The 26,920-nt window shown below is 43.5% G+C and overlaps 1 protein-coding gene across 46 annotated transcripts in view; it reads left to right on the top strand.

The window, feature by feature from the left end:
- LOC144799531 (uncharacterized) overlaps nt 1-26,920 on the top strand; it is a 5,513,712-nt gene that overhangs the window by 2,091,864 nt on the left and 3,394,928 nt on the right. For 42 of the 46 annotated variants that reach the window (XR_013603860.1, XR_013603862.1, XR_013603865.1 and 39 more), the window contains one exon: nt 19,734-19,790. The exons of the other annotated variants lie outside the window; for them this stretch is intronic. Coding sequence is in view for 39 of the 42 variants with exons in the window: in XM_078671256.1 (XP_078527382.1) it covers nt 19,734-19,790 (57 nt within the window). In the remaining 3 variants the exon portion in view is untranslated. The remainder of the gene's footprint in view (nt 1-19,733; nt 19,791-26,920) is intronic. 46 annotated transcript variants of the gene reach the window in all.

The raw sequence follows: 26,920 nt of genomic DNA, 5'->3' as shown, positions 1-26,920 counted from the left end.
GATTCTTATGCCTTTATAAGGATATTATTTATTATAACCGTATAAGGGCATAAATCGGGAATATCGAATTAGGGTCCTAGATAGAAACACAACACCCTAAGTTATCTATCTGTAAGTGACTCTAGCATTCTGAATTTCGTTTGGGCCGCAAAACCCCCTAAAAAATCAGCATGCTTGCTGAGGCCAAGACCAAAAATGTACCCAGACCTGGCTCTGACGTTAAGTATGGTGTGCCACCCACTGTCTGTGTTCATTAAACATGTATAGGGAGTCATGGTGGCAGCATACAGTTTTGGATCATTAGCAGGGGACAAGCCTTTTTTTATGCTTCCGGAGTGGAGTGTGATTCCTACTGGTCTGCTTGTGTGTGTATGGTGCAGGACTCCATGTTGGTTAAAAGTGTATCTCTGCTATAGGCTGGTTGATCAATTTTATATTGCCTTTGACATGGCAAAAGATTGTGGTGCTGACATAGCCCCCCAATCAGTGGAAGTGTTTTGCCTGCATTCCTTAACCGGACGGTAGAACCTCAGACACAGAAGAGTGTAACGATAGAGACAGAGCTGCCCTTGGAAATTTACTGTAACCTATTTAGCAGGAGTTGCTAATTAGCCTTTCGTGCAAATTGCCATTTGGGTGATGGTAGGGGCTTATGTTAGAGAGTCAGATTCTGTTTTTAGTGGGAGAGATTTTTCCTGGAATGGTTTGGGCTTTTGTCTTCTTCAGAGTGGTCAATCCAGCAAGGCTGATGACAGCTGACTTTACCTTCACTGTGCCCACATTATGAATTTCAGCACCCTAACCAAAGAGAGTCGACTCCCTACCAGATGCACCAGAGTTTGTGACCTCTGCCAAGCTGCTGATGCCCTACATGGATCACACTTGGGCTGCTGATTAAAAACCCTGCTCGTCCATAAAATAACACAACAGAGCATGGTTTGGCAACCTGGTAACAGAAATGTCTGAGAACATTGACTGTGAACTAGTTAAACAATTTCTTTCTGACATTTTAAATAAAATTCCAAACCACATAACAGAACTCCCTATCCAAGAGTATGACTGCGATAAAGCTCTTCCATTGTAGCACTAAGAGACCTGTACCTGTACTTAAATCAAAGCTTTGCTTTGCTGTTTTACTTTGTAGTAGATTCCCATACATTGTCATGATCATGCCTATAGCACTACCCACTTCTTTCCGTATTACATTTTAGTGTGACCAAAAATATAGAAAGAAAAGAGAAAGAAGGAGAAAGACAGAAAAAAGAAAATTAAAGAATACAGGAGGAGATAAAGTAAAGCCTAAGAAAATAGACACTAAGTTTTGAATCAAAGAAAGCTACTTTTTGGAAATCAATAACACCTCCAACTCTGCAGGATGATCTGTAAAGGTACCAAAATAGATTTCGCTCATGTATTATTAGAAATCGGGTCTCTAGTTGACCCAGGTATCCACCCTGTTCAAGTAGGGACCGCAATTCTAGTCATGGTAAATCAGTCTGTGTTCACCTTCTGGTATCTTGGAACAGAGCAGTTAGACTTAACATAAGAGACAATGTGTAAAGCAGTTGTGCATACGTGGATACAGTAACACAGTGAAAACACCACAAAAAGAGACTCCACAATGAGGTATGAAGATAGTATTGCTTTTACTCTTCAAAACATGATAAGAACCATAAGAATTCAATTAAAGCATCTCATGTTCCGAATACTTCCAAGAATGTACAATGCTGAAAGAGCCTTTGCTTTTTCAGTAGGTTCTTTATGGGTATGCTGGGGAAATGACAGCAATCCATCCTGTGGTTCGGGAACAGACTTTCTCCCTTAGTCAGCGTGAAGCCATCCTTCCCAAGTTATTACAGTTCAAATGCAGTGACAAGTTAGTAGGAGAATGATCTTCTTACTCCGCTTAGGGCCACCTACAAGCACGCTGGAGTGCAGCAGGGACCTCGTAACTCCCAGAGTGCACAGTACCTTTAATGGAGAATTGGAGCGGTGCCGTCAGCATCGGGATCGGGACCTGTGTTGCTGGAGTCTCCCTTTGCTGGACTTGATGTGATAATTGGAGTTACAGATGACAGACAGCTATCTTTCTTTGATGCGCAGAGAGTGCGCTGAGTCTGCTGGACTGCCTTCTGATGTTGCGGCTTCAGCAAAGTCGACAACACGATGATCTGCGTTTGAGCTGGCAGACATGGCGGTTCTAGATCAATGCACTGTGTTGATGAATGTGGATGCACAAAAAGCAGCTGCCGCCACTTTGTGAAAGCCCATGACTGATTGAGGGCAAGTCAGACAGTCAAACTCTGGATCAGCAGAGCCTAGCAGCAGTCGTTTGCGCGGAAGAAATCTTTGATGTCCCTGAAATTTCCTAAAAGGTGGCAACCGAGCAGTCCCTTGGAGGTATCTAGGTTGCAACAGGTTGTGGAGAACAGGTACAGTCCTTCTCACCGCCCAGGTCAGAGGCAGCAGGCAACTGTCCAACACTACACAGCAGATGGCAAAGTGGAAGACCCGCCTCTAGTAATATGATTGGTATGCAGTTCCTGCGTGGGTGGGTAGTATGTAAAAGAGTCTTTCTTTCTTTCAGGATACTTTATTCGACAGCTAAGAGTCATAAAAGCATAGTTCATTGCAAAACATAAGTACATGAAACATTAAAAAACATAAAAAATTGTGTTCTGGATATACTATGCACAATACAGATAAAAGCTCATCTCAATTTACAGAGTCCACGAACATCTATTGGTATAGATACAGTATGACAATACAAGGTGCAAACATGCAATAAATAAATAATCAGTGGGTATTGGATCTGTCTCATTTAATACTCATTGAGTTACCAAACGCACTGACACTGAAGCCGGCAGCTTTTTCCTACATCTGATGGCCGATATTAAAAAGCTTGCAGCCACCAAACAAACCATGGGCGAAGATAACATTTGGAGATAAGTCAGAGCCGGCCTCACTTGAGCAAACTGATGATCTTTAAATAATGGTAAGATGTGAGACCTACGCTGAGAGTCATAAAAACTGCAGAAAAACATAAAATGTAGTGTATCCTGGTCTGAAAAGTTATCACAGGGGTAGGGTTTGAGCGAGTCAGGCTTTGAGTAGCCTAGAGGAATGCCCATAGCCAAGGGACCAAATTCAAACGAAATCTAATCAGTAAGAGTCCTAACAGGTTTGGTTGTTTGTGGAATCATTGGAGTGGTTCCTTTTTGGAATTAGAGCCCTCACACATGCTAAACGGGTGTCATGCTTCATCATGGGGCCTTTGCTCCTCGTCGAGCCGGAGCCGGTACTGCAATGCTCGACTGGCACCCCCTAGGGGGCTGTTTGGCAGAGATCTTGTTTCTAAAGGTGTCGGAGATGGAGTAGGTCGCCACATGAATTTTGCACGAACGACGCGCCGCAGTTCAGTGTGCCTCTCCAAACACCATCGAGGAAAAGCACACACAACCTGAACTGGGTCTTCCTTGTTAGGCTCTAAACTGGAAAGACTAGGGATCTGAAAGAGACAGTCAGTTATAGATTCCTTACCATAGAATTTACCCCAGGCATCAGACTGGATCCGGAGATTTTTTCTTAGCTGTACGCCTGCATGTCGGTAGGTGGCGTCGGTCGACTCTGCGTCCGTCGTCTGCATCGTGGTCGCCGGTATAAGGTCCCAGTGCCTGCTTAGATGCCGCCCCTGTGCGCTGATGTCCGTTCCTTCTTTTTCCGCGCCAGCTACCCCTTTAGTCACATTTTGAGTATGCTTTTTTTCCGACTTTTTGTTGACTTCTTTTCGAGTCCTGGACTCCTGGTGCACGAGGAATGTCCCATTGTCAGACCGGCTTCAAACATGTTACAAAATGATGTCTGTGATGGATCTGCACCTTCTGTGCCTTTGGTGTCAGAAGCGCGACCATGACATGAAGCTGTGCTCTGTCTTTGTGGGAGCAGTCCCAAAAGCTCTAGGAGGCCCGGCAGTCAGCTCTGCATGGGTCACGGTCTCGCTTGAGGGGAAGGCCTGAAGACCGCTCGCTCACTTCATCCAAATCTTCAAAATCTTTGGGTGAGTCAAAGCACAAGAAGATGTCAAAAAAGCACTGATGCACTTCTCCTTCTTCCCGGCGGTTGGCTGACGCGACGTGGGATCGGGTGCGTCGTTGCTCATCAGCTACATCTTTGGAGCCTCCTACAGGGACGACTATGCGCCTCCGTCCGTTTCTGGGAGCCAGGGCAGCCCAACTCCAGTGGTGCCTCTTTGGTTCCCCGGAGCCGGTCAGGGACCCTGGCTTTCGATACCGGTCCCCGATTATCCTGGCCTGGATCCGGATCAACGCCGGTCGACCCTACTCGACCTTCCCTGGTGCTTATCCAGGCTATGACGCCCCCGGGGTCGGCTGTGCCCCCGTCCGACACTGTCCCCATCCTCCGGAGGGTAGTTCCCTTGTTCATCCCTGGTGTTACTATCGCCCAGAGCGTGGTGATGAGGACTGGGATGGGTCATCTGACCCTTTAGCATACCAGCTTGAAGAGCTGGACTGGTTAAAGGATCTGGATGACGCCAGTGGTCTGGACACTTCCCCAGACCTTGATATGCTTTCTCCCCCTACCATGGCTACGGTGGAGGGAGCTTCTTACGCTGCGGTGGTGTGAAGGGCAGCCGAGGGCTTGAGCCTAGAGCTGCCTTCAGTGGTGGACAGGACCAATCTCCTGACAGAGGTGGTACAGCCTGTTGCAACTTCCTCTGAATCCCTCCTGCCCTTCAATGAAGCCCTCACTGATGTCCTTCTGGGCACCTATCCAAGCCAAGCACAGGGGCTCCTGTGGAGAAGATGATTGCCTGCCGCCACCGCCCAGCCCCTGGTGACCCCGTTTTCTTCATTCATCCACCTTCACCCGAGAGCTTGGTGCTCCAAGCCTCTTCATCCAAGGACGCACTCCCTTCTGTTCTCCCAAACAGGGAATCCAAGAAGCTGGACTATCTTGGGAAGCTCATGTTCTCTTCCTACAACTTGGCACTGCGGTCTGTGAATACCGCGTGCCTCTTAGGCTTATAGTCCTAAACAATCTGGGATATGGTTGTGCAAGTGCTGTCTCAGTGCCAGGGCCGTTCTCTCCCAAGCAGTAGCTATTGGGAGAGATGGAGCAAAATACACGATTTGAAGTGGATTGAATACCACTGACTCACTGGGCAGAACAAATGCCACGTTGGTAGCCCTTCGGTGCTAAGCCTGGTTGAAAACATCAGGCTTTTCGGGGGATGTCCATTCAACCCTGCGGGACATGCCGTTCGATAGCTGTCACCTTTTTGTTGACAAGGCAGACTCAGCGCTGGTGCGATTCAAGGATTCCCAAGCTACGACCAGATCCTTGGCCTCGCTGCATCCTTTCGTCCACCACAGTCTGCCTTTCGCCCCTTTATGGCTATGGAAGGGGCATCCCACCATGTCCAGCCCAGCCTTGCAACCGTTCCATGCGAGCTGCCCAACCTCTGTGTGAGCGCAGACGTGGGACCCGGCGACCTTGGGGATTTGGGAGCCAGCATGCGGGCTCGTCTATCCTTTCCACCCTTGCAGCAGCCTCCAAGCCCTCCTAGTCCGAGCTTTCAGGGGTATCAATGGCCAAGTGGGGGCAGGATTCGCCATTACCTCCCCAATGGCAAACCATCACATTGGACAAGTGGGTTTTTGCAGATAGTGGAAAGGGCTACTCTCTCCACATCGAGACTACCCCTTCCTTCATGCTACTGTCTTTCGATTGCCTGTCGGAGGATCATTTGGCGCTTCTTCGCCAGGAAGTTTTAGCTCTCTTGGCCAAGGTAGCCATCGAAAGGGTTCCTGCACCAGAAGTAGGTTGTGGTTGCTATTCGCGCTACTTTCTGCTGCCCAAGACGGACAAAGGCCTGTGTCCTAACCTAGACCTCAGGGCCCCCAACCGTTTCCTCCGGAAGTAGAAGTTCAAAATGCCCACGTTGGATGTATGACGTTACAACGCATACATTTACATTGCGGTACATTACATTGTGTTTTTACAAGGCAAGTCGTTACAACGACTTGCGTTGGAGGGCGCAGGACTTAGGAGTAGTATAATTCACTATTCCAACTCAAGTCTACGTACAGTAGGGAAGGTGTTGGATAGTAAATTATACTATTCCTTGCCATCCAGCGCAAGTCTTTGTAACAACTTGTGTAAAAACCGCGATGTAATGGCATCGCAATGTTGGACTTGCAGGATGCCTATATTCATTTCCCCGTCCTGCCAGCCCACAGCCAATACCTATGGTTCACAGTAGGCCACAAGCATTTTCAGTTCACCATGCTCCCCTTTGGCCTTACCAGTACCCCTCAGTGTTCACGAATGTGATAGCTGTAGCTGCAGCTCATCTGGGCAGATCAGGGATCCCAGTCTTCCCCTAACTGGACGACTGGCTGTTGAAGTCGGGTTCGCCCCCTCCTGTCGTCTCCCATCTTCAGACTACGGCAGACCTCCTGCACTCACTGGGGTTCACTATGCCAAAATCACACCTGACTCCTTCTCAGTCGCTCCCTTTAATCGGAGCTGTTTTGGACACAGAGCAGTTTCGGACCTATCCTCCTGAGCAGTGAGTCCGAGATATTCGGGCTCACGGCCTCCTGAGTCCTGTTGATGGATCATGCCAGGTGGCATATGCGGGCTCTGCATTGGGACCTGAAGTTCTAGTGGGCGCAGCATCAGGTCAATCTTTCGACTACTTCCAGATCACAGAGGGAATTGCACAACAACTGCAGTGGTGGTTAACAAACCAAGCTTGGGTCAGAGGCAAATACTTCTTCCTTCCCCAACCAGACCTAACAGTGGTGACCGATGCATCACTCCTGGCATGGGACGGCCATCTGGGAGAGGCAGAGATCAGAGGAGTCTGGTGTCCGGGCTCCATATCAACCTGTTGGTGCTCCGGGCGATCTGCCTGGCACTCAAGGCATTCCTCCCCTCCCTCAAGGGGAAAGTAGAGCAGGTGTTCACAGACAACACCACTGCCATGTGGTACTATAACAAATAGGGTGGGGTGGGGTCGTGGACCCTATGTCAAGAGACTCTGCCCTTTTGGACATGACTGGAACACCTGGCAGGTTCTCTGAACGCCATGGTGGATGAACTCAGCCATCGGTGGCTGGTATATCATGAATGGTGTCCTCACTCGGAGGTGGTGCAAGGTCTCTTTCAACGGTAGGGAGAGTCTTAGTTATATCTGTCAGCCACCGAAAAGAATGCACACTGTCAGCAGTGGAACTGCAGCCTCCTGTACGCCTTTCTGCCTGTACCCCTTCTGCCCCAAGTGCTGAAGAAGATCAAGTGGGATCGGGCCCAAGTCATTCTTGTTGCTCCGGACTGGGCATGAGGAATCTGGTACCCCGATCTCTTGAGCATCGCCATCAATCCTCCGATTAGACTGCCCCTTCAGGGGAATCTTCTGTCGCAGCAACAGGGGACGGTCCTCTACTGAACCTGTCCAGCTGCCACCTCCTTGCGTGGAGATTGAACGGTGACAGTTGACAGCTTTTGACCTTCCGCCCGAAGTCTGTACCGCCATCTTGGAAGCCAGGCGTTTCTCCACTAAGACGGTATACGCCTGTAGATGGAATACGTTTGTGGCATGGTGCACAGCAAGGCTACCTGGCATCCATTTCTGCTTTCCTTCGGTTACCAGATCAGTCCTCTTTATTCAAGTCTCCTATTGTAAATAAATTATTTGCGGGCATTATTCACTTCTTTCCTCCAACTCTTTTCATAATGCCCCAGTGGGACTTGAATCTTGTCTTACCTTATGTGTGCTCCTTTCAAGCCTCTTCACAACTGTCCTCTCAGTCTCCTCACTCTGAAGACTGACTTTCTTGTTGCCATCACCTCTGCTCACAGAGTGAGTGAGCTTCAGGCTCTTTCTTCTAAGCCCCCGTTCTTCTCTTTGGATCCAGACTAAGTGGTGCCTAGGGTGGGCCCTCATTCCTTCCTAAAGTAGTTACACCTGTTTACTTAGGATAGACTATCACTCTGCTCACCTTTATCCACCTCCGCACCCTTCCAAGGAGGAGAGACTCCACCGGTTGAACCCAAGACATGCGCTGTCCTTCTACCGTGACCGCACTAATGATTTCCGGGTGGACTATCAACTTTTTGTTGGCTATGTGGTTGCCAAAAAAGGTCAGGCTGTCCAAAAGCATACCATCTCAAGATGGATTGTCCTTTGTATAATAATTTGTTACGCTTTAGCGAAAAAGGAACCTCCAGTGGGGCTTTGTGCTTGTTCCACTAGGGCAATGGCAGCAACTTCTGCTTTGTCACATGGAGTTCCACTCATTGACATCTGCCAGGAGGCCATGTGGGCCTCTATGCACACGTTGACCAGTCATTGCTGCCTGGATAGTCAAGTCTGGAGGGATGGCTATTTTGCCCATTCTGTCCTCCAGGATTTTCTGGTGTGAACTTGGTTCGCAGACCCTCCTCTGGGGTAGGTATTGATGGGGTATCTAGTCTGAGGTAAGGAATCTATAACTAACTGTCTCTTTCAGATGAACAAGTTACTTACCTTCGGTAACGATGTATCTGTAAGAGACATAGGTTATTTATAGATTCCTTACCACCCCACCCATCCTCCCCACTCTGCGAATTGATTTCTAGGGACAGGGACTCCCTTGAAGAGACCTAGTTTCAACGCACCAGTGGTCAGTGTCTTGCATTGGCTCTGCGCTTCTGGTGAGGAAAGTCGTGTCAAAACTTCCATCAGCACGCAATGACTGTGTTTAAGTATGCACCCCAACGTCATCCCGGCGATCACGCCGCCAACGACGGATGCGGAGCCAACCAACTCCACCTAGCCACAAGCAGGAGTACTGCAAATAACAAAATCTCCGGATCCAGTCTGACGCCTAGGGGGAAATTGTAAGGTAAGGCATATATAACTAACCCTTGTGTCTTACAGATACATTGTTACTGAAGGTAAGTAACATGTTTTTTACAGTAATCAAACATTTTTTATCCTGCTGCTTGGACCACGGCAACTACATTTCTAGGTCTAAGCACTGTGTAGATGCATTTATTTTTCGGCCTACCCTTTTGGTCTTGAAGAATTGCCATAAATCAGTTATTGAACAGATATGGCAAGAAACATGTTGACCTTAAATTAAACAAGCCACCAGAGATCATTACTTCCCCTGTTGGCTTCAATTGTTTTCTAATGAGACATGTAGATTCACAGAAAAAAAAAGTCTTTAGTATTGAGTCCTACTTGATCTTTTTTAGTCACTTACCCTCATTATTTCCAATTCATACTTCCTGTACACATCTACACTTAGGGCTCTACACAGACACTTCACATACAGCTTTTGGAAAACATTTCTCCTCCAAAGAGCCCCCTAGAGGGTGCCCATCGAGCATTGCAGTGCAGGATCGATGAAGAGCAAAGGCCCTATGATGAATCATTACCTCTTTTAGAGTATGTGAGGGCTCTAATTAGAAAAAAAGGAACCACTTCAATTTTTCCAAGAACTACCTAACCTGTTAGGAGTCTTCTTCATACAATCCACTCCATTCCCACAGGAACTGCATACTAATCAGATTACAAGTGTCAGTTTGGAGCATGTATGTTGGACCTTAATGCACTCTCTGTCCCCCCTTTGTTATAATTGACAATCCTCTTCCCCAGCAATCTGCAGGCTAACACAGAAAAGCAGTTAGCAATTGTCAGTTCCTCCTGTAGCACAGCTCCTCTTCTTGACAGACTCTTCTTAGCACCCCAAAGTGAACTAGGGAGAGAGGGTCATAAACCCAATACTTATCCCCAAATGTGTCCTTGGGATATGACTACAAAGCCTTTATGGTTCACAAGACTTCTTTTAACCCAACTCTGTATGCCAGCCTATTTGTGTGGGGGGTAAATCAGTGTTTTGTGTGAGGACAGGGCACTACCTATTGAGGTGTATGTATCAGCTCCTCCTCTTCCTGTTGCCCAGGTAGACCTGTCTGTATGCAGATGAATGCAGCTGAGTGCCCAGTACGTGTGCCTATCTAGAGGGAATGCACAAAGTGTAGCTCTCACCCAACCCTAGACATGTATTGGAGACTGGCTAAAAAAGAACACCTGAGAACTAAAAGCAGAGAAATCAGCTTTCTAAAAGTGAAGCAACTAATCTAGGACTAAAAAGTCTTAGAAGGAGTGCACACTCTGTCTAAGACTGCTGTCTCACATTTTACTTTTATTGCTTTTTAAAAGTGGCATTTTTAGATTAGTAATACCAAATCCAACTTTACCACTGAATAGGATTTGTCATTACCAATCCAGTGATATAAAACATAAAGCTATAATAAGGATAATAAGGATAAGCAATAAGGAATTACACATGAAAAGGGTATTTAAGGAAATCCTATTGTTAACCTACGAGAGGAGCAGGCCTCACAGTAGTCAAAACAAACGTGGGTGGACCAGGACATGTAAAACAAAAAGGTACATGTCCAACCTTTCACTTACACAGCCCCCTTCCCTTAGGGCTACCTAGGGCCTACCTTAAGGGTGTCTGATATGTAATAAAAGGGTCGTTTATGGGTTAGCACTTAGTTAAAAATGCCAAGTCGAGGTGGGAGTAAACTGCACCCCTATATTGGCACTTAGTTAGAAATGCCAAGTCGAGGTGGCAGTAAACTGCACCCTAGGCCCTGCAGAGGCAGGCCTTAGTCAGGTTTGAAAGGCTACTACTGTGGGGGGACACAATCAGTGTTGCAGGCCCACTAGAAGCTTTCCTTGACAGTCCCTGGGTATGTGGTATACCACTTTATGGATAAACTATTTGTCATCACATTTTAGATAAGAGCACACGTACTTTAGTACTGGTCAGCAAGTGTTCAGAGTCCTAAAGCAAGCCAAAACAAAGTCAAAAACAGAGGAGGAGGAAAGCAAAGTTTGGGGTAACAATGCAAAAAAGGACAATTTCCAGCATGTCTCTAGAAAGGAAGGATATTTTGGAATGGCTTGTGAGCTTTGAGAGTGCAGGCCTTGAATGATGTGTCTGAAGCTGCTGATTTATTAAGTCGCTTACCTACAGAAAAGACAGCAGTAATTGAAAGAATGCTTGTGGCTGATCAAATTCACTTTGAGTGAATGAAGAAAGCTCAGAATAGACAGTTTGGGATGAACCCAGCGTAGTACCTTCAGATGTTCTGAGAGAAAGGAGAGCTGATGGTACTTCATTTGAAACCTAGATCCATGTCATATTTGCATGAATAAAATGACGGAGTAGGAGCAATGGAGGGCCAAAATGTTAAGTCCTTTAATTAGGTAATGACCACTGAGCAACTCAAGTAGAAGTAGTCAATCCCTTAGGCACTACCACCTGGATATGAGAGAACGGGATCCACAAAAACTTGTACTGGTAGCTAATAAGTGGTTACTTCCATTCACAATAACAGTAGAGAAAGTCGTGGACTTTGGAAGTGTAAAATGTACTATTCCCACTCCAGAGAATACAACAGTATTAAAAGTGTTGGATTGCGAAGGGGTAAAATTTACTATTCCCACTCCAGTCAATGCAAATGTAGGGAAAATGTTGTATTTTGGAGGGTACAATTTACTATACCCACTCCAGTCAGTACAACTGTGGGAAAAGTGTTGAATTCATGAGGGGTAAAATTTACTACAGCCATGCCATTCAATATAACAGTAGGGAAAGTGCTTTATTGCAGAGAGGTAAAATTAACTATTTCAACTCCAGTCACTACAATAGGAGGGAAACTGTTGGATTGCCGATGGGTAAAATGTACTATTTCCACCACAGTCAGTGTAACAGTAGGGAAAGTGTTGGATTGTGGAGGAGTAAAATTCACCACAGCCACTGCACTCTATGAGGCATTTAAAACAGACTATTTCACTTCAATTGAAATAAATAATTTCAAAACTATAGTAAATAACAACAAATAAACATACTTAAATATAACAAAACTATATTTTTTAATTTAACAAATTACATATTTATTACAATGTTGAATATATATTATGAATCAATAAAAATATTATTTTTATCAAAATTGCAAAATCTATTGTCAAAATAATAACAACTAATAAATACAATATTATGTATAATTAAAAAGCATAACACAATTAAGACATATAATAATAAATTACAATTAAAAAGGTATTCTTTTCAGTTTTATTACTTACATAACTTTATATCCTACACCTCTACAAGCTACACACCACACATCTATATATTTATTCGTATAATATTTACACATTTTGCATAATTGAATATCCATTAAACTATTAATACTAATAACTAATAATAAAATGTTTAATTTAATTACCTTTCCATCCTTTATCCATACCAAACAAACAACCCACACCTAATATATACATTAAAAAAAATGAAATAATTTACATATTTAAGAATCAATGAAACAATTAATATTGCTAATCAACTAAGAATAAACTAATTATATTTAATTAACTTCCCATCCTTTACCCCTACAAATGCAAATCACACAAATAATCTAAACAATAGTTGAATTACATATGTACATAATCAATTATCATTTAAACAATATGAAAACATATTAAAAATTACCATTGATTATTATTTATTATAATTTCCTATACATCCAATACACATAGAAAAACCACAAAATCCCCCAAATATATATTACACAATTTACCTAATTAATTGTATATTAAATAATTATTGATCATAAGAAATAATTTTTAAACAATTATAATTAATTCACTTCACACTCTATACCATACAAAACCCACAACTCGTACATGAAATTTTACTTTAAAGCAAATATACAATTAATCTTAAATATTTATCAATTAAATAATAAAAAATGTATTATTAATAAACCATAGCTATTAACTTCCCAGCCTGTACCCCTACAGAACACAGAACTCGCACCTCAAACTTAAAAAAAGTAAACTATCTATATAAATAATCATTTAAATAATTAATAATATAAAACACTAATAAATTAATTATATTTCATTTACTTCCTACCCTAAATCCCTACAGAACTCACAACCTGCACCAAAAACTTAAAAATAAAAAATATGAATTATACAATTAACGTACATCATTATCAAATAAATTATTGATAGTAATGATAAAATCTTTATTAATTACTAATAATAATTTACTTCCCACCCTATTCTCGTGTAAAACCCACAACCTACCCATAAACTTTAACTTAAACAGATTAATTATCTAATTAACATAAATAGTTACCAATTAAATAATAATATGAATTTAAAAACTGTATACATTATTTTCAATTAACTAACTCCCTACCCTTTTCCCCTATAAACCCCACAACCCTCAAGGGTACTAAAAATAACCAAAAACTATTACAGTAAATTTAAAAGGTGTACCCTTCTGGTGCTAAGGTACCGAGGGCATATGTACACCAGGGGTCTCCCATGGGCTGCATCATGTATTGTGCCACCTATGTGAGTCCTTTTAAACTCAGACTACAGGCCTGCTAATGCAGCCTGTGTGAGGTTGTGCTTGGACCTTCCATGACAGATGTAAGATTTCTTACACCTGAGGACACTATACTCAAAACCTATAAGTCACCCCTAAGGTAAGCCTTTCAGTCCTGAAGGCAGGGTGCTTGCTTATAGGGGTGAGGGTGCCCCTGAATGAGCAGGACACCCCCAACAAACCCCAGAGTCAATACTCCAGGCTCCCAGCCAAGGGTGGGCATTTTTCTTCCGTGCCTCCTGGTCACCTCCGCGTGGCATAAACTCTGTCCCCTCTGCTTGCAGGTTGTCCTCTACAAGAATCCAACCTTGGATTTCACCAGACATCTTCTGAGGATTCTCCAGAGGCCTTTTTTTTCAAGTCTTCCATTGTCGTCTGCGGGAGGTTCCAATGTCACTTCACACCTATGCATCTGTTTTCCCTGGTGCAGGCAACTTAGTTTGGTCTCCCCCTTGAGACCAGTGAATATTTGTGCTACTTACCTGTTTTCTTTGAAGTATTTTAAATTGTATTTTTGATATATCTGGCTAGGTCATATATCAATGTGATAGTAATTGTGTTGTGCAGTAAAAAGGTTTTTTTTTCATAAACACTGGATGGGTCTTTTTGATCTAATCTACGCTATTGATTACATGCGGTAAAACAATCTGCTTTACACTCCTGCAAGATAAGTTACCACTTTGAGAGCCTAAGGTTATCAAAGACCACCAAAATCACTGTAAGGTTTGCGTAGATTAGTGCAAGGGGCATCACTCCTTTAAGTGTGCACCATATACTAAGCCAGCCTCCTACATTATGTGATTGAAATTACAAAATGATTAGATTGATTCAATAAGTGGGACATTTGTATAAAAAGGTGCATGTTTAATTTTTGGGAGTGATTTTCAAACAAAGTGGTTCATTATGATGTCAGTGGGACTGACACCGACGGCACAACGGTGTCGGTCACACCGACATCTGAAGCAGCGGTTAGACCGCCGCAACAATGTGGTCGATTTGACTGCATGTGTGAGGAACCGACCTCTGCGCTTCTGACGGGCTCAAGAAGCCCATCTGCCCTGCGCTCAGAATGTAATCCATACATTGAGGGCGAGGCCTGCTCAGGCACTGCCGTAGGGATTACAATGGCCCTTTCCGACGGCCTTTTAATGGCGGTCCGACTGCCATTGAGAGACTGTCAGAAACAGAATTTGGGGGACCCTAGCAGGGCCCCCGTCGCTCCGCAGCATCCGCTATGAGGCCAGGGCAGCAACACAAGTGGCTCCACAAACATCCAAGCCCCTTGAGGTGCCGGTCAGAGGGTGCAAGGATGTTTAAAAGCATGCCTTTTGGCACTGGGGCTTGTGCTGTGGCACATTTCTGGGCTGCAGCAGAAGCCTCACTGCCAAAAGGCATGTTTCTGACCGCCTCCACAGTGGCTGGATCCTAATTAGGCAGTCGGAACTGCTGACTACCTGTCAGCCAGTCTCATTACTGCAACAATGGGACTTTGAAATGCCAGACTGGAGGACCACCAGCATCACACTCAGAACTTAAGAAACCGTGGCAAACATTTTTAGTCAATGGCACGTGCTTGATCATGATCGTTATTAAAAACTGTCAAGCTAGTTTAGGCTGATGATAATTTAAGTTTGGGCATGACACATATTACAGCTGTAGTGTAAACACTCACTTTCCTATTCATTCTTTGCACTTCTTTATATATAGTGTTAAAGATTCGAGAAACAACAGCTGTTTTCTACATGTATGTGGCCCTATTTTTATTTTCATTCAGGTCCCTAGCTCATTTCTTTTCTTGGCAGTTATATTACAGGTTGGGGAAATCCTGTAGACACTTGTAGCACAAGTCCTTTGAGATTTATTTATTTTTTTATTTTTATTTATTTATTTTTGACATTTCTAAAGCGCAACAAATACCCGTAGGCGTCTTGGCGCTGAACTGCACTTATTTATCACTGGGAAAGCTAGAGACCATGGTGGGAGGTCATTGATCAAAGGGCCAAGTTTTTAGGTATTTACGAAACTGAAAGAGGGAAGAGCTTTGCCTGATATATTGGGGAAGAGTATTCCACAATTTCGGGGCAGCCACCAGGAAGCGGCGATCGCCCCAGGAAACTGTTCTGGCCCGTGGAACAATTAGCTGATTGAGGGTGGCTGATCGGAGCAATCTGCTTGGTTTATAGTATTGGAGTTGCTCTTTCAGGAAATATGGACCTTGATCATTCAGAGCCTTATAAACTATGCATAAGGATTTAAAATGTATTCTGTTCCGGATTGTGAGCCAGTGATATTCCTTTATGATTTTTGATGTGGGTTCAAACTTTGTTTTCCTCGAGAGTAGGCGAGCTGCCGCATTTTGAATGGATTGTAGTTTCCTTATGACTCTGGATTGTGCATTAAGAATAATCCGTTGCAGTAGTCCAAAGTAGATAGGACTAGCGAGCTAACCAAGGTTTTAATGGCTGTTTCCGGGAGAAAAGGGCGAATCTTCCTAATCATCTTCAATTTAAAATGAGCTGTGGATGCTGTTTTTTTTGCGTGGTCCATAAAATTTAATCCATCGTCGAAGATGATGCCCAGGTTCCTAACCTTGGCTGTTGGATTCGGGGGGGTGCCAAAAGTTTCTGGCCACCAGCTTGATGGCCAGCTTGGGAGAAGGGGTCCAAAGATGATCACCTCAGTTTTATCTGAGTTCAGTCTTAAACAGTTACTGGCCATCCATTCTCCTATGTCTAGCAGTCCTTCATTGAATTTCTTTGCTACTTGAGGTCCATCGCCTTTGATAGCTAACACCAATTGAGTATCGTCAGCATAGGAGGTTAGGCTCATCCCATGTGCTTTGATGACATTAGCAAGGTCCGACACATAGATGTTAAAATGTGTCGGACTAAGGGATGAGCCTTGAGGAACTCCACATGGTGACGATTGTGGTGTCGATTGAAAAGGCCCTAAAGTGACCGCTTGCGTTCTGTTGGCTAGAAAAGATGCAAGCAGGTCTTTGGCAGAGTGACAAAGGCCGATCTTTTCGACACGGTCGACCAAGATGGTGTGGTCGACCGTGTCGAAGGCTGCGGACAGGTCCAGCATTACCAGGATCGCTGTTCCCCCTTGATCCCTAATTGCCCTGATGTCATCAGCAGCCTTTATCAAGGCTGTTTCCGTCCCATGGTATTTCCGAAAACCGAATTGCGTGTCATCCAAAAGATGATGTTTTTCGATATATTCGGATAGCTGGGCGTTCATGGCCTTTTCAACTACTTTGGCCACGAAGGGGAGACTCACAATGGGCCTATAGTTTTTCAGCTCTTGTTTATCAAGGGAAGGTTTTTTTAGTAGGGGTTTTAATAAAGTGTTTTTTAGCGGGTCTGGATATATACCTCAAAGCAGAATTGAGTTGCAGACTTGGGTAAGTGCTGGAATAATAGAGTCCATTACAGGCGGGAGAATTGAGAAAGGACAAGGATCCAGAGCCGAACCTGTTTTTATTGTTGACACAATTGTTCTTATGTGGTCTTTTGTTACTGTTTGAAAGCTTGAGAACATGTTTGCCATACGAGGCATGAAGGAACTGCCTGTCCCTGGAGGTGGTTTAGCGGAAAAAGTTTGGTAGATCTCATGAACCTTGATGTAAAAATAGGTGGCCAGGGAGTCACATAGTGCTTGTGATGGGGGAGGAGTGAGATCTGGGGTGTTACCTGACAGGAGTTTAGTAATTTGGTACAGTCGTCTGCTTGAGTTTTTTGCTTTATAAATTTGATCCGAATAAAAAGCTTTTTTTGCCTTTGTGATCATACCTTTATAAAGTGCCAGTGACTCTTTATAACATATTTTACTGGCTGTGTCGTAAGTGTTCCTTCATAGTCTTTCTTTGTTCCTATTCATTTGTTTTTGTGCCCTCAATTCTTTAGTATACCACGGGGCAGTGGGTTTGGCTCTATTTCTAGAAATTACTTTAGTCGGGGCTAGCTGATTTGCTGCCTGACCCAACCAGGACTGAAATTGTTGTAATGCAGAGTTGGGTTCACCGGATATGATTGGGCAACTTTGGTCCAGTCTTGTTCTGAGGTCATCCTGATTTATATTTTTCCAGTCTTTGAACGATTTTTGAGATGTTGGAACTGAAATTTTATTGGGAAGGGTGTTAGTGGTGAGCTTGGCAAGTATAGCATGGTGGTCTGTCCATGGCATGGGGAGGATGTTGGTTGTTTGGAAACCTTCAACGTTAGAAAATATGGCATCCAAAATATGGCCTGCCGAGTGGGTAGGGGAGGTGACTAATTGCTTTAAGCCCAGTATTTCCATGTCAGAGATTAACATAGCTGTGTCAGTTTGATTATCTTTGTCCAAATGAAAGTTTAGGTCGCCTAGGACCGTAAGCGAGCTTTCAGTGACGACTGATTCCATTATAGTATTGATATTGGCCAGGAATCCAGCCTTCGGTCCAGGGGGGCGATATATCAGTATTCCTTTGAAGTTAAAAAGGGCTGATAGCTTAATGTCGAACTGCATCGCTTCACAGGAGGTAGATGGAATTAAGTTTGTTCTGGCCGGGAACTGTTCTCTGGCTATAATTGCCAGTCCTCCTCCTTTTTTTCTCCTGCCTCTATCCTGACGGTATACGTTGTATCCGTCAGGTACTGCAATGGCCAGGTCTGGCTCAGATGACTCATCCATCCAAGTTTCTGTGATGAACAGAATGTCGAGTCTGGTGTCCGTTATGAGATCTGCAATCTCTTGTCTATGCTTACCAAGTGAGCGGGCATTGATCAGAGCAACCGTGGTAACCTCCTCTTTTGGGTCCATTACTTGGAGAGTGTTGGCCGGAGGCAGTTGTATAGGTATTCTGCAGTTACAGTAAGAGCATTGTGTGGTAAGGTCCATTGGGGCCAGAAAAGGGTCTAATCTTGTGTAGCATATGTTAGGTGGCGGCCGTAGTGCCAGTAGGCTGTTTTGAGTATGGGTCTGTGGAAATTGGCCAGGGGTCATGGCCCTGGGCCCGGTCCCGGCGCGGAAGGCGCAGCGCCCGCTGCGCCCGCCCGCTGCGCGGACGGGATAGTCTGGTGATTTTATACATAGTACTGGAGGAGGAGGGTGGGAGGGCTCGAACCACTAGCCCGCAACCCTTACCTCCCTCAAGATGGCCGCTAAGGTGGGTCGAGTGGTGTTGTCGGCGCGTTAATTCAGACGCGCCGAGACAGGGGGAGCCTGTGTTGTAGCCTCGGTGCGACGCTAATCTCGCGCCGAGGTTGGGCAGTATATTTAAAATTGTACAAGTAAAATATTTACAAGTTCTAAAATAAAACGCGCTATTAGTCAGCAGCGTCTAGCAAGCACAAGAGAGTGAGAGGAGATCCCCCGGCTATCCGCCTCAGGGGAGAAATGAAAATAATCACAGTTTTGCACAAAAGCATGTGGCTTCCTCTTAAGTAGTCTGGGAGGGCGGGAGGGCTCGAACCACTAGCCTGCAACCCTTACCTCCCTCAAGATGGCCGCTAAGGTGGGTCGAGTGGTGTTGTCGGCGCGTTAATTCAGACGCGCCGAGACAGGGGGAGCCTGTGTTGTAGCCTCGGTGCGACGCTAATCTCGCGCCGAGGTTGGGCAGTATATTTAAAATTGTACAAGTAAAATATTTACAAGTTCTAAAATAAAACGCGCTATTAGTCAGCAGCGTCTAGCAAGCACAAGAGAGTGAGAGGAGATCCCCCGGCTATCCGCCTCAGGGGAGAAATGAAAATAATCACAGTTTTGCACAAAAGCAGGTGGCTTCCTCTTAAGTAGTCTGGGAGGGCGGGAGGGCTCGAACCACTAGCCCGCAACCCTTACCTCCCTCAAGATGGCCGCTAAGGTGGGTCGAGTGGTGTTGTCGGCGCGTTAATTCAGACACGCCGAGACAGGGGGAGCCTGTGTTGTAGCCTCGGTGCGACGCTAATCTCGCGCCGAGGATGGGCAGTATATTTAAAATTGTACAAGTAAAATATTTACAAGTTCTAAAATAAAACGCGCTATTAGTCAGCAGCGTCTAGCAAGCACAAGAGAGTGAGAGGAGATCCCCCGGCTATCCGCCTCAGGGGAGAAATGAAAATAATCACAGTTTGTTGGGTGGAAGATACAATGTTTGTCCTATGGTTGTGTACTTTACTTGAAAATAGACACTGCAGAAACATCTGTTAATTGCAAATGTGTCTACCTTTGGTATCCTCTTGCTTGGGCAGGCCACTAAATTTTAATTTCATTTTTTTCCAACAGAATGAGCGCACTCAAGAAGATAGTCGTAGTGAACCATCAGATTGGAACCAACGGCAGGTAGGTTTTCCAGACTTTTTTCGAATCTCTGAGGGAGAAAAATTCAGTAAATCTACCTTATGAGCATAGGTAAAACGCATACCTGTGGTTTACATACCTGTTAATGCACATGATCTTTTTTTAACTACTGAAAGACTTGAAATCTTTTGTGAAATCTCCCAGAGCACTCCGCAGAAGCCCCCAGGAAGAAAATGGGGAGGCTTTGCTGCCAATGGCACCCAATTTCTAGGTGAGCATTACATTGTACCAGATTCCAGAGGGAATAAGTATATTGGATTGGAGCAGTGCCATCAGAATCAGGATTGGGACACACGTTGCTGGAGTCTCCATTTGCTGGACATGATGTAGTAAATGTAGTCACTGTGAACAGACGACCATCTTTCTTTGATGCGTGCAGAGAGCGCTGGGTCGAGCTGGACTGGCATTGGACACTTCATCTTCTGCGAAGTCAAAAGCACGATAATCTGCATTTGAGCAGGCAGACATGGTGGTTTTTGATCGGTGCACCATGCTAATGCAGGTGGATGCCCAAAAGGCAGAAGCTGACACTTTGTGAAGGCCGAGGACTGATTGAGGGCAAGTCAGGCAGAGTCAAACTCTGGATTAGCAGAGCGTAGCAGCGGTCGTTTGCTGGAAAGACATCTTGATGTCACTGAAATTTCCTAACAGGGGGAAAGCGAACAAGCTCCTGGAGGTACCTAGGTTGAAAAAGGTTGTGGAGAACAGGTCCAGTCCTTCTCATCGCCCAGGTTAGAGGCAGCAGGCAGCAGGCCAACACAGCAGAGAAGACAGCAAAGTGGCAGATCCTCCTATAGTAATCTGATTGGTATGCAGTTCCTGTGTGGATTAGAGCAGGTAGTATGTAAAAGAGTCCTAACAGGTTAAGTTGTTCTTGGAACCATTGGAGTGTTTCCTTTATGGAATTAGAGCCCTCACAAACTCTAAAAGAGTGTCGTGCTTCATCATAGAGCCTTTGCTCCTCGTCGAGCTGGAGCAGGCACTGCAACGCTTGATGGGTACCATCTAGGGGGCTGTTTGGTGGAGATATTTTTTCCAAAGGTGTCACAGATGAAGTAGGTCACTGCATGAATTCCACATGAGCAAACTCTCTGCAGTTCAGCGTGCCTCTCCAGACACCATCAAGAAAAAGCACACACAAACCGAATCAGGTCATCCTCATTAGGCGGTAAACTGGAAAGCCAAAGGCTTATGGTAATTAACCATTTTTTATCTTGCTGTTTAGACTATGGCAACTACATTTCTGGGGCCAAGCACTGTGTAGATGCATTTATCAATCATACTTCCATTTGGTCTTGAAGAATTGACATAAATCAGTTATTGACAAGATAAGTCAAGAAATATGTTGACCTCATATTAAACAAGCTACAAGAGATCATTACTTTCACCTGTGGCATCAATTGCTTTTTAGTGAGACCGGTAGATTTGCAGAATAAAAAGTCTTTAGTCTTGAGTCCAACTTGATCTTTTTTAGTAACTTACACTTGCTATTTCCGAATCCACATTTCCTATATATAACTATGCTTGAGGACCCGTCACAGGTAAATCAGTGTTTTGTATGAGGACACTCCACTACCTATTGAGGTATATGTGTCAGCTCCTCCTCTCCCTCTTGCCCAGAAAGACCAGCGTATATGCAGATGAATACAGCTGAGTGTCCTGTACTTGTGGCTATCTAGAGGGAATGCACCTCTCACCCACCCCAGACACTTACTGGAGACAGGCTATAAGGCACGCTAGAGAGTTAAAAGCAGAGTAATGTACGCTTTCTTAAAGTGGCATTTCTTGATTAGTAATACCAGATCCAACTTTACCACTAAAGAGGATTTGTCATTACCGATCTAGTGATAGAAAACATAAAGCAGCTACTCCTCTGCAATCAGAAATTACACATGAAAAGGGTATTTCATCAATTCCTATTGTTAACCTACGAGAGGAGCAGGCCTCACAGTAGTCAAAATAAACTTGGGTGGACCAGGACATGTAAAACAAAAAGGTACATGTCCTACCTTTCACTTAAACAGCCCCCTTCCCTTAGGGCTACCGAGGGCCTACCTTAGGGGTGTCTGATATGTAATAAAAGGGTAGTTTATAGGTTGGCATTTAGTTAAAAATGCCAAGGCGAGGTTGCAGAAACTGCACCCCTAGGTTGGCACTTAGTTAGAAATGCCAAGTTGAGGTGGCAGTAAACTGCACCCTTGGCCCTGCAGAGGCAGGCCTTAGTCAGGTTTGATAGGCTTCTTCTGTAGGTGGCACAATCAGTGCTGCTGGCCCACTAGAAGCATTTCCTTTACAGGCCCTTGGTATTTACATACCAAGGGCCTGTAAATACCACTTTATAGATGAACCATTCGTCATCACATTTTAGATAAGAGCACAAGCAATTTAGTACTGGTCAGCAAGTGCTCAGAGTCCTAAAGCAAGCAAAAATAAAGTCAAAAACAGAGGAGGAGGAAAGCAAAACGTTTGGGGTAACCTTGCAAAAAGGACCATTTCCAGCATGTCTGTGGAAAGGAAGGATATTTTGGAATGGCTTGTGAGCTTTGAGAGTGCAGGCCTTGAATGATGTGTCTGAAGCTGCTGATTTAAGGAGTCGCTTACCTACAGAAGAGACAGAAGTAATTGAAAGAATGCTTGTGGCTGATCAAATTCACTTTAAGTGAATGAAGAAAGCTCAGAATAGACAGTTTGGGATGAACCCAGCATAGTACCTTTAGATGTTCTGAGAGAAAGGAGAGCTGATGGTACTTCATTTTGTTGTATAGCGCTTTAGGACCCTAGTGTAATTTTCCCAATTCATGCCCTTATATAGGTACAAAGTATTGTATCCTTATATAGGCATAGAAATCATAACCATATTAAGACATAGTTCACGCAGTCCTAATACGGCTTGGCTACTTCCACTAGTTCCGAAAATCTACAACCATTTCTTGGAAAAACCCGCCTTCAGCAGTCAGGGACTTCCCCCTGCATGAATATTGATTTATCCAAGAACTCATGGAGTTTTCAGAGAACTAAGTCTTTGATGACGTTATTATGTACAATATTAAGTCAAACTCGGCACCTTCAAGGTATAAATATGCCAACACTTGCCTAAGCAAACACACAGTGGTATGGAGCAGTTCGACTATCTACCAACACGACAAAGCTCGCCGAAGCAAGTGCCGAAGGAAGCCGACCCTCCAGCAGACGCACTGAGAGAGACGCTGTCTTTTCTCTTGCCGAGAAATCCAGCTCCAGTGTTTCCAACCTACCTTTGAAGGTTGTTGGGAAATCGAGTCTTGAGAGAGAGATACCAGACCTCCTTCATTCTAAAACCAAGGTACGGAGCTGATTAGACCCTTAGAGAATTATTGGATTAGATTCTTGGCAAAAGAATACTGAAACTAAGCTACACCTCACCTAATTCTTCCCTTGTACTAGACCTAGGTTAGGTACACCAGGGTAGGCGTATTTTAGAAGCACCAGCTGAGTACTTTTAGTCTTTATTTATTAATGTATGTATTTTATGTATTTTTTGGCTTAGGAACCATATCATGCTTTTACAGTATTATTTTATAATACTCATCGTACTGTACGCATTGTACTTTACAACCAGTATTACTATTGTAGCAGTTCATTTTCTCTGCTTGAGAAAGAAGACTGTTCAATAAATAACCTTTTATTGAAAACGCCCGTCTCTCTATTTCTCTGCACCTCAGGTGAAACGAAGCATGCATGATTTACTGAGTAAAATACCTATCTATTATTTCCGCGACTCTAGAGATACATTTCTTATTCTTGGGAAACAAAGTTGTCATGTTTATGCGGTAGTCAGAAACTAATCCCTTCTTGTGTATTCAAGAAAGTTTCTAGTGACCTCTGAGCTAGCTGGCACACACAATTAAGTCTAGTATATTCGGTAGAGACCTATTCGACCTCAGTCCTATGTCTAACCTACAGGATATATTATTCCAATGCGCAGAGCCTATTGGGAATATAGGAACTACACTACAATTTGAAACGTAGATCCATGTCATATTTGCATGATTAGAATGACGGAGTAGGATCAATGGAGACCCAGAATGTTAAGCCCCTTAATTGGTTAATGACCACTGAGCAACTCAATTAGAAGTAGTCAATCACTTAGGCACTACCACCTGGATATGAGAGAACGGGATCCACAAAAACTTGTACTGGTAGCTAATAAGTGGTTACTTCCATTCAAAATAACAGTAGGGAAAGTTGTGGACTTTAGAGGTGTATAATTTACTATTCCCACTCCAGTCAATACAAAAGTATTAAAAGTGTTGGATTGCGAAGGGGTAACATTTACTATTCCCACTCCAGTCAATGCAAATGTAGGGAACATGTTGAATTTTCGAGGGTACAATTTACTATTCTCACTCCAGTCATTACAACTGTTGGGAAAGTGTTGAATTGATGAGGGGTAAAATTTACTATAGCCACGCCATTCAATATAACAGTAGGGAAAGTGTTTTATTGCAGAGAGGTAAAATGTACTATTTCATCTCCAGTCACTACAATAGGAGGGAAACTGTTGGATTGTAGATGGGTAAAATTAACTATTTCCACTCCAGTCAGTGTTACAGTAGGGAAAGTGTTGGATTGCGAAGGAGTACGATTCACCACAGCCACTGCACTCTATGAGGCATTTGAAACAGACTATTTCACTTCAATCTAAATAAATAATTTCAAAACTATAGTAAATGACAACAAATAAAAATATTTAAATATGACAAAGCTATATTTTTTAAATGAACAAATTACATATTTATTACAATGTTGAATATATATTATAAATCAATAAAAATATTATTGTTATCAAAATACCAAAATCTATTGTCAAAATAATACCAACTAATGAATACAATATTATGTATAATTAAAAAGCATAACACAATTAAGACATGTAATAATAAATTACAATTAAAAAGGTATTCTTTTCAATTTTGTTATTACTTACATAACTTTCTATCCTACATCTCTACAAGCTACACACCACACATCTATATATTTATTCGTATAATATTTACACATTTTACATAATTAAATATCCATTAAAATATTAATACTAATTAACTACTAATAAAAAGTTTCATTAAATTACCTTTCCACCCTTTATCCATACCAAACAAACAACCCACACCTAGGGTCCGATTCCGATTCGGTAAAATCCCCTACGAATCGGCGTACGGAGCGTTTTTTTCCCTTATGAATCGTACACCTGCAACGTCTCCGTAAGTACGAGCAAGTACGATCCGAACCCAACGCAGATCCCCGTACGAATTGTCCGAAACACCATACGACTGAAGTATCCATACGAATTGCATTTGCAACACGCAGTACGAGACGTCTGTACGGATCAAAGCAGCTTTTTACGAACCAGCAAGTACGATTCGTCAGGACGATACTCCGTACGACTCTTTTTCTACGGGACTTTAAAACATCCGTAAAAGCATATTTCAACTCGAACCGCGTGCGAAACGGACCCCCCCGGGTACGCGAGTGCACCCCATGATCGCAGGGGTACGGTGCGTCGGGCTACGGAGCGTAGGGGTACGGTGCTTGGGTGTACGGAGCGTAGGTGTACGTTGTGCAGGTGTACTGTACGTAGGGGTACGGTGCGTAGGGGTACAGAGCATAGGGGTACGGTGCGTACCCCCATGATCACAGGGGGTACGGTGCGTATGTGAATATGTGGTTCTCCGTATGAATTGCTCATTCGCCGCTTTCCGTACGAATCACGTTCTCGGTCCCCAGTCTGGATCGTACTTGGCGAGTCATACAGCATGTTTACAAATCGTGCTGTTCACTGTGCGGCTCTATATCGTATGGATTTAACCTTGTTTTTCGTACGGTTCGCAATGATTCAGACAGATTTTTTACCTACGGATCGTACTACGTGATTCGGACGGATTTGTACGATTCATACGGAAATGGCTACAAATACGAATTGTCGTACGGAATCATTTCCGGAATCGGAATTGACTCCCTAATATATACATTTAAAAAAAATAATGAAATAATTTACATATTTAAGAATCAATTAAACAATTAATATTACTAATTAACTAAGAATAAACTAATTACATTTAATTAACTTCCCATCTTTTACCCCTACAAATGCAAATCACACATATAATCTAAACAATAGTTGAATTACATATGAACGTAATCAATTATCATTTAAACAATATTAAAACCTATTAAAAATTAATCTCTCAGGGGTCTACCAGAGTCTACGTAGTATTGATAAAGGTAGCCTCTTCTTAGACCCAATCAGAGCCGATTCATTCCATAAGAATGACTTGAAAAAAGCATTCTACGCACTTTATAACTCAGAAAGGGTCAGCGAAGAATCTAAGAAATCCACAGTTTCTAGTTACATGGGCAGGGAATTGTATAGGCATCCTTGAATAATATATCTTACTCTGCCAATGGCAAACTGGGAAAGTAGCCTTTTATTTCGATTAAGGGCGGGAACTGTAAGATTCTTGTTAAGTTTTCCTCTAGGCTATCGGCTAAACCTAGAAAATATACGATGCCCCTGCGATGGGGTGAGCGCATAAACTGATTTGCACTTTTTCTTCTTTTGTAAATATTATTTAAAATATGTAAAATGGTTTTTAACTCCCTTTTTTAAAAACATAGACCTCTCTCCATGGGGGAATCTTATCAGATGCTGCTTTCTTTGGACAATGAAGAAATGATTTTTCGCATTAACACTTTCTTGAGAACCGCCACCTGAGCCCGCAAAATGAAGGATAATCCTTGACTTTCCTTTAGTTTAGTAATTTGTAAAATTTGTCTGATGTCTATCATGATTTATCAAAGTTTTTTTAGCATTCAACTTGTCATGATTATTTCGCGATTCTTGTACATATATGCATCTTATCAGTAGGAAACATTTTCTTTTTAAGTTGAGCATCCTCATGTACAATCCCCCCTCCCCGTCTCTTTCCCTTTCCGGCACTTCTAATTCCCGCCCTTCAATCATTATTAAACAAATTAGAAATGAAACCTGGTCCAACCCACAATGGTCAACATACAGTTTGTATCTGCCGCATCCTTACTAGGAACTTTACATAATTCCCCTCTAGTATGATCGT

Source organism: Lissotriton helveticus, chromosome 1_2 (genome assembly GCF_964261635.1).
Source record: "Lissotriton helveticus chromosome 1_2, aLisHel1.1, whole genome shotgun sequence".
Taxonomy (NCBI): domain Eukaryota; kingdom Metazoa; phylum Chordata; class Amphibia; order Caudata; family Salamandridae; genus Lissotriton; species Lissotriton helveticus.
This window is presented reverse-complemented; position numbering and strand designations above follow the sequence as displayed.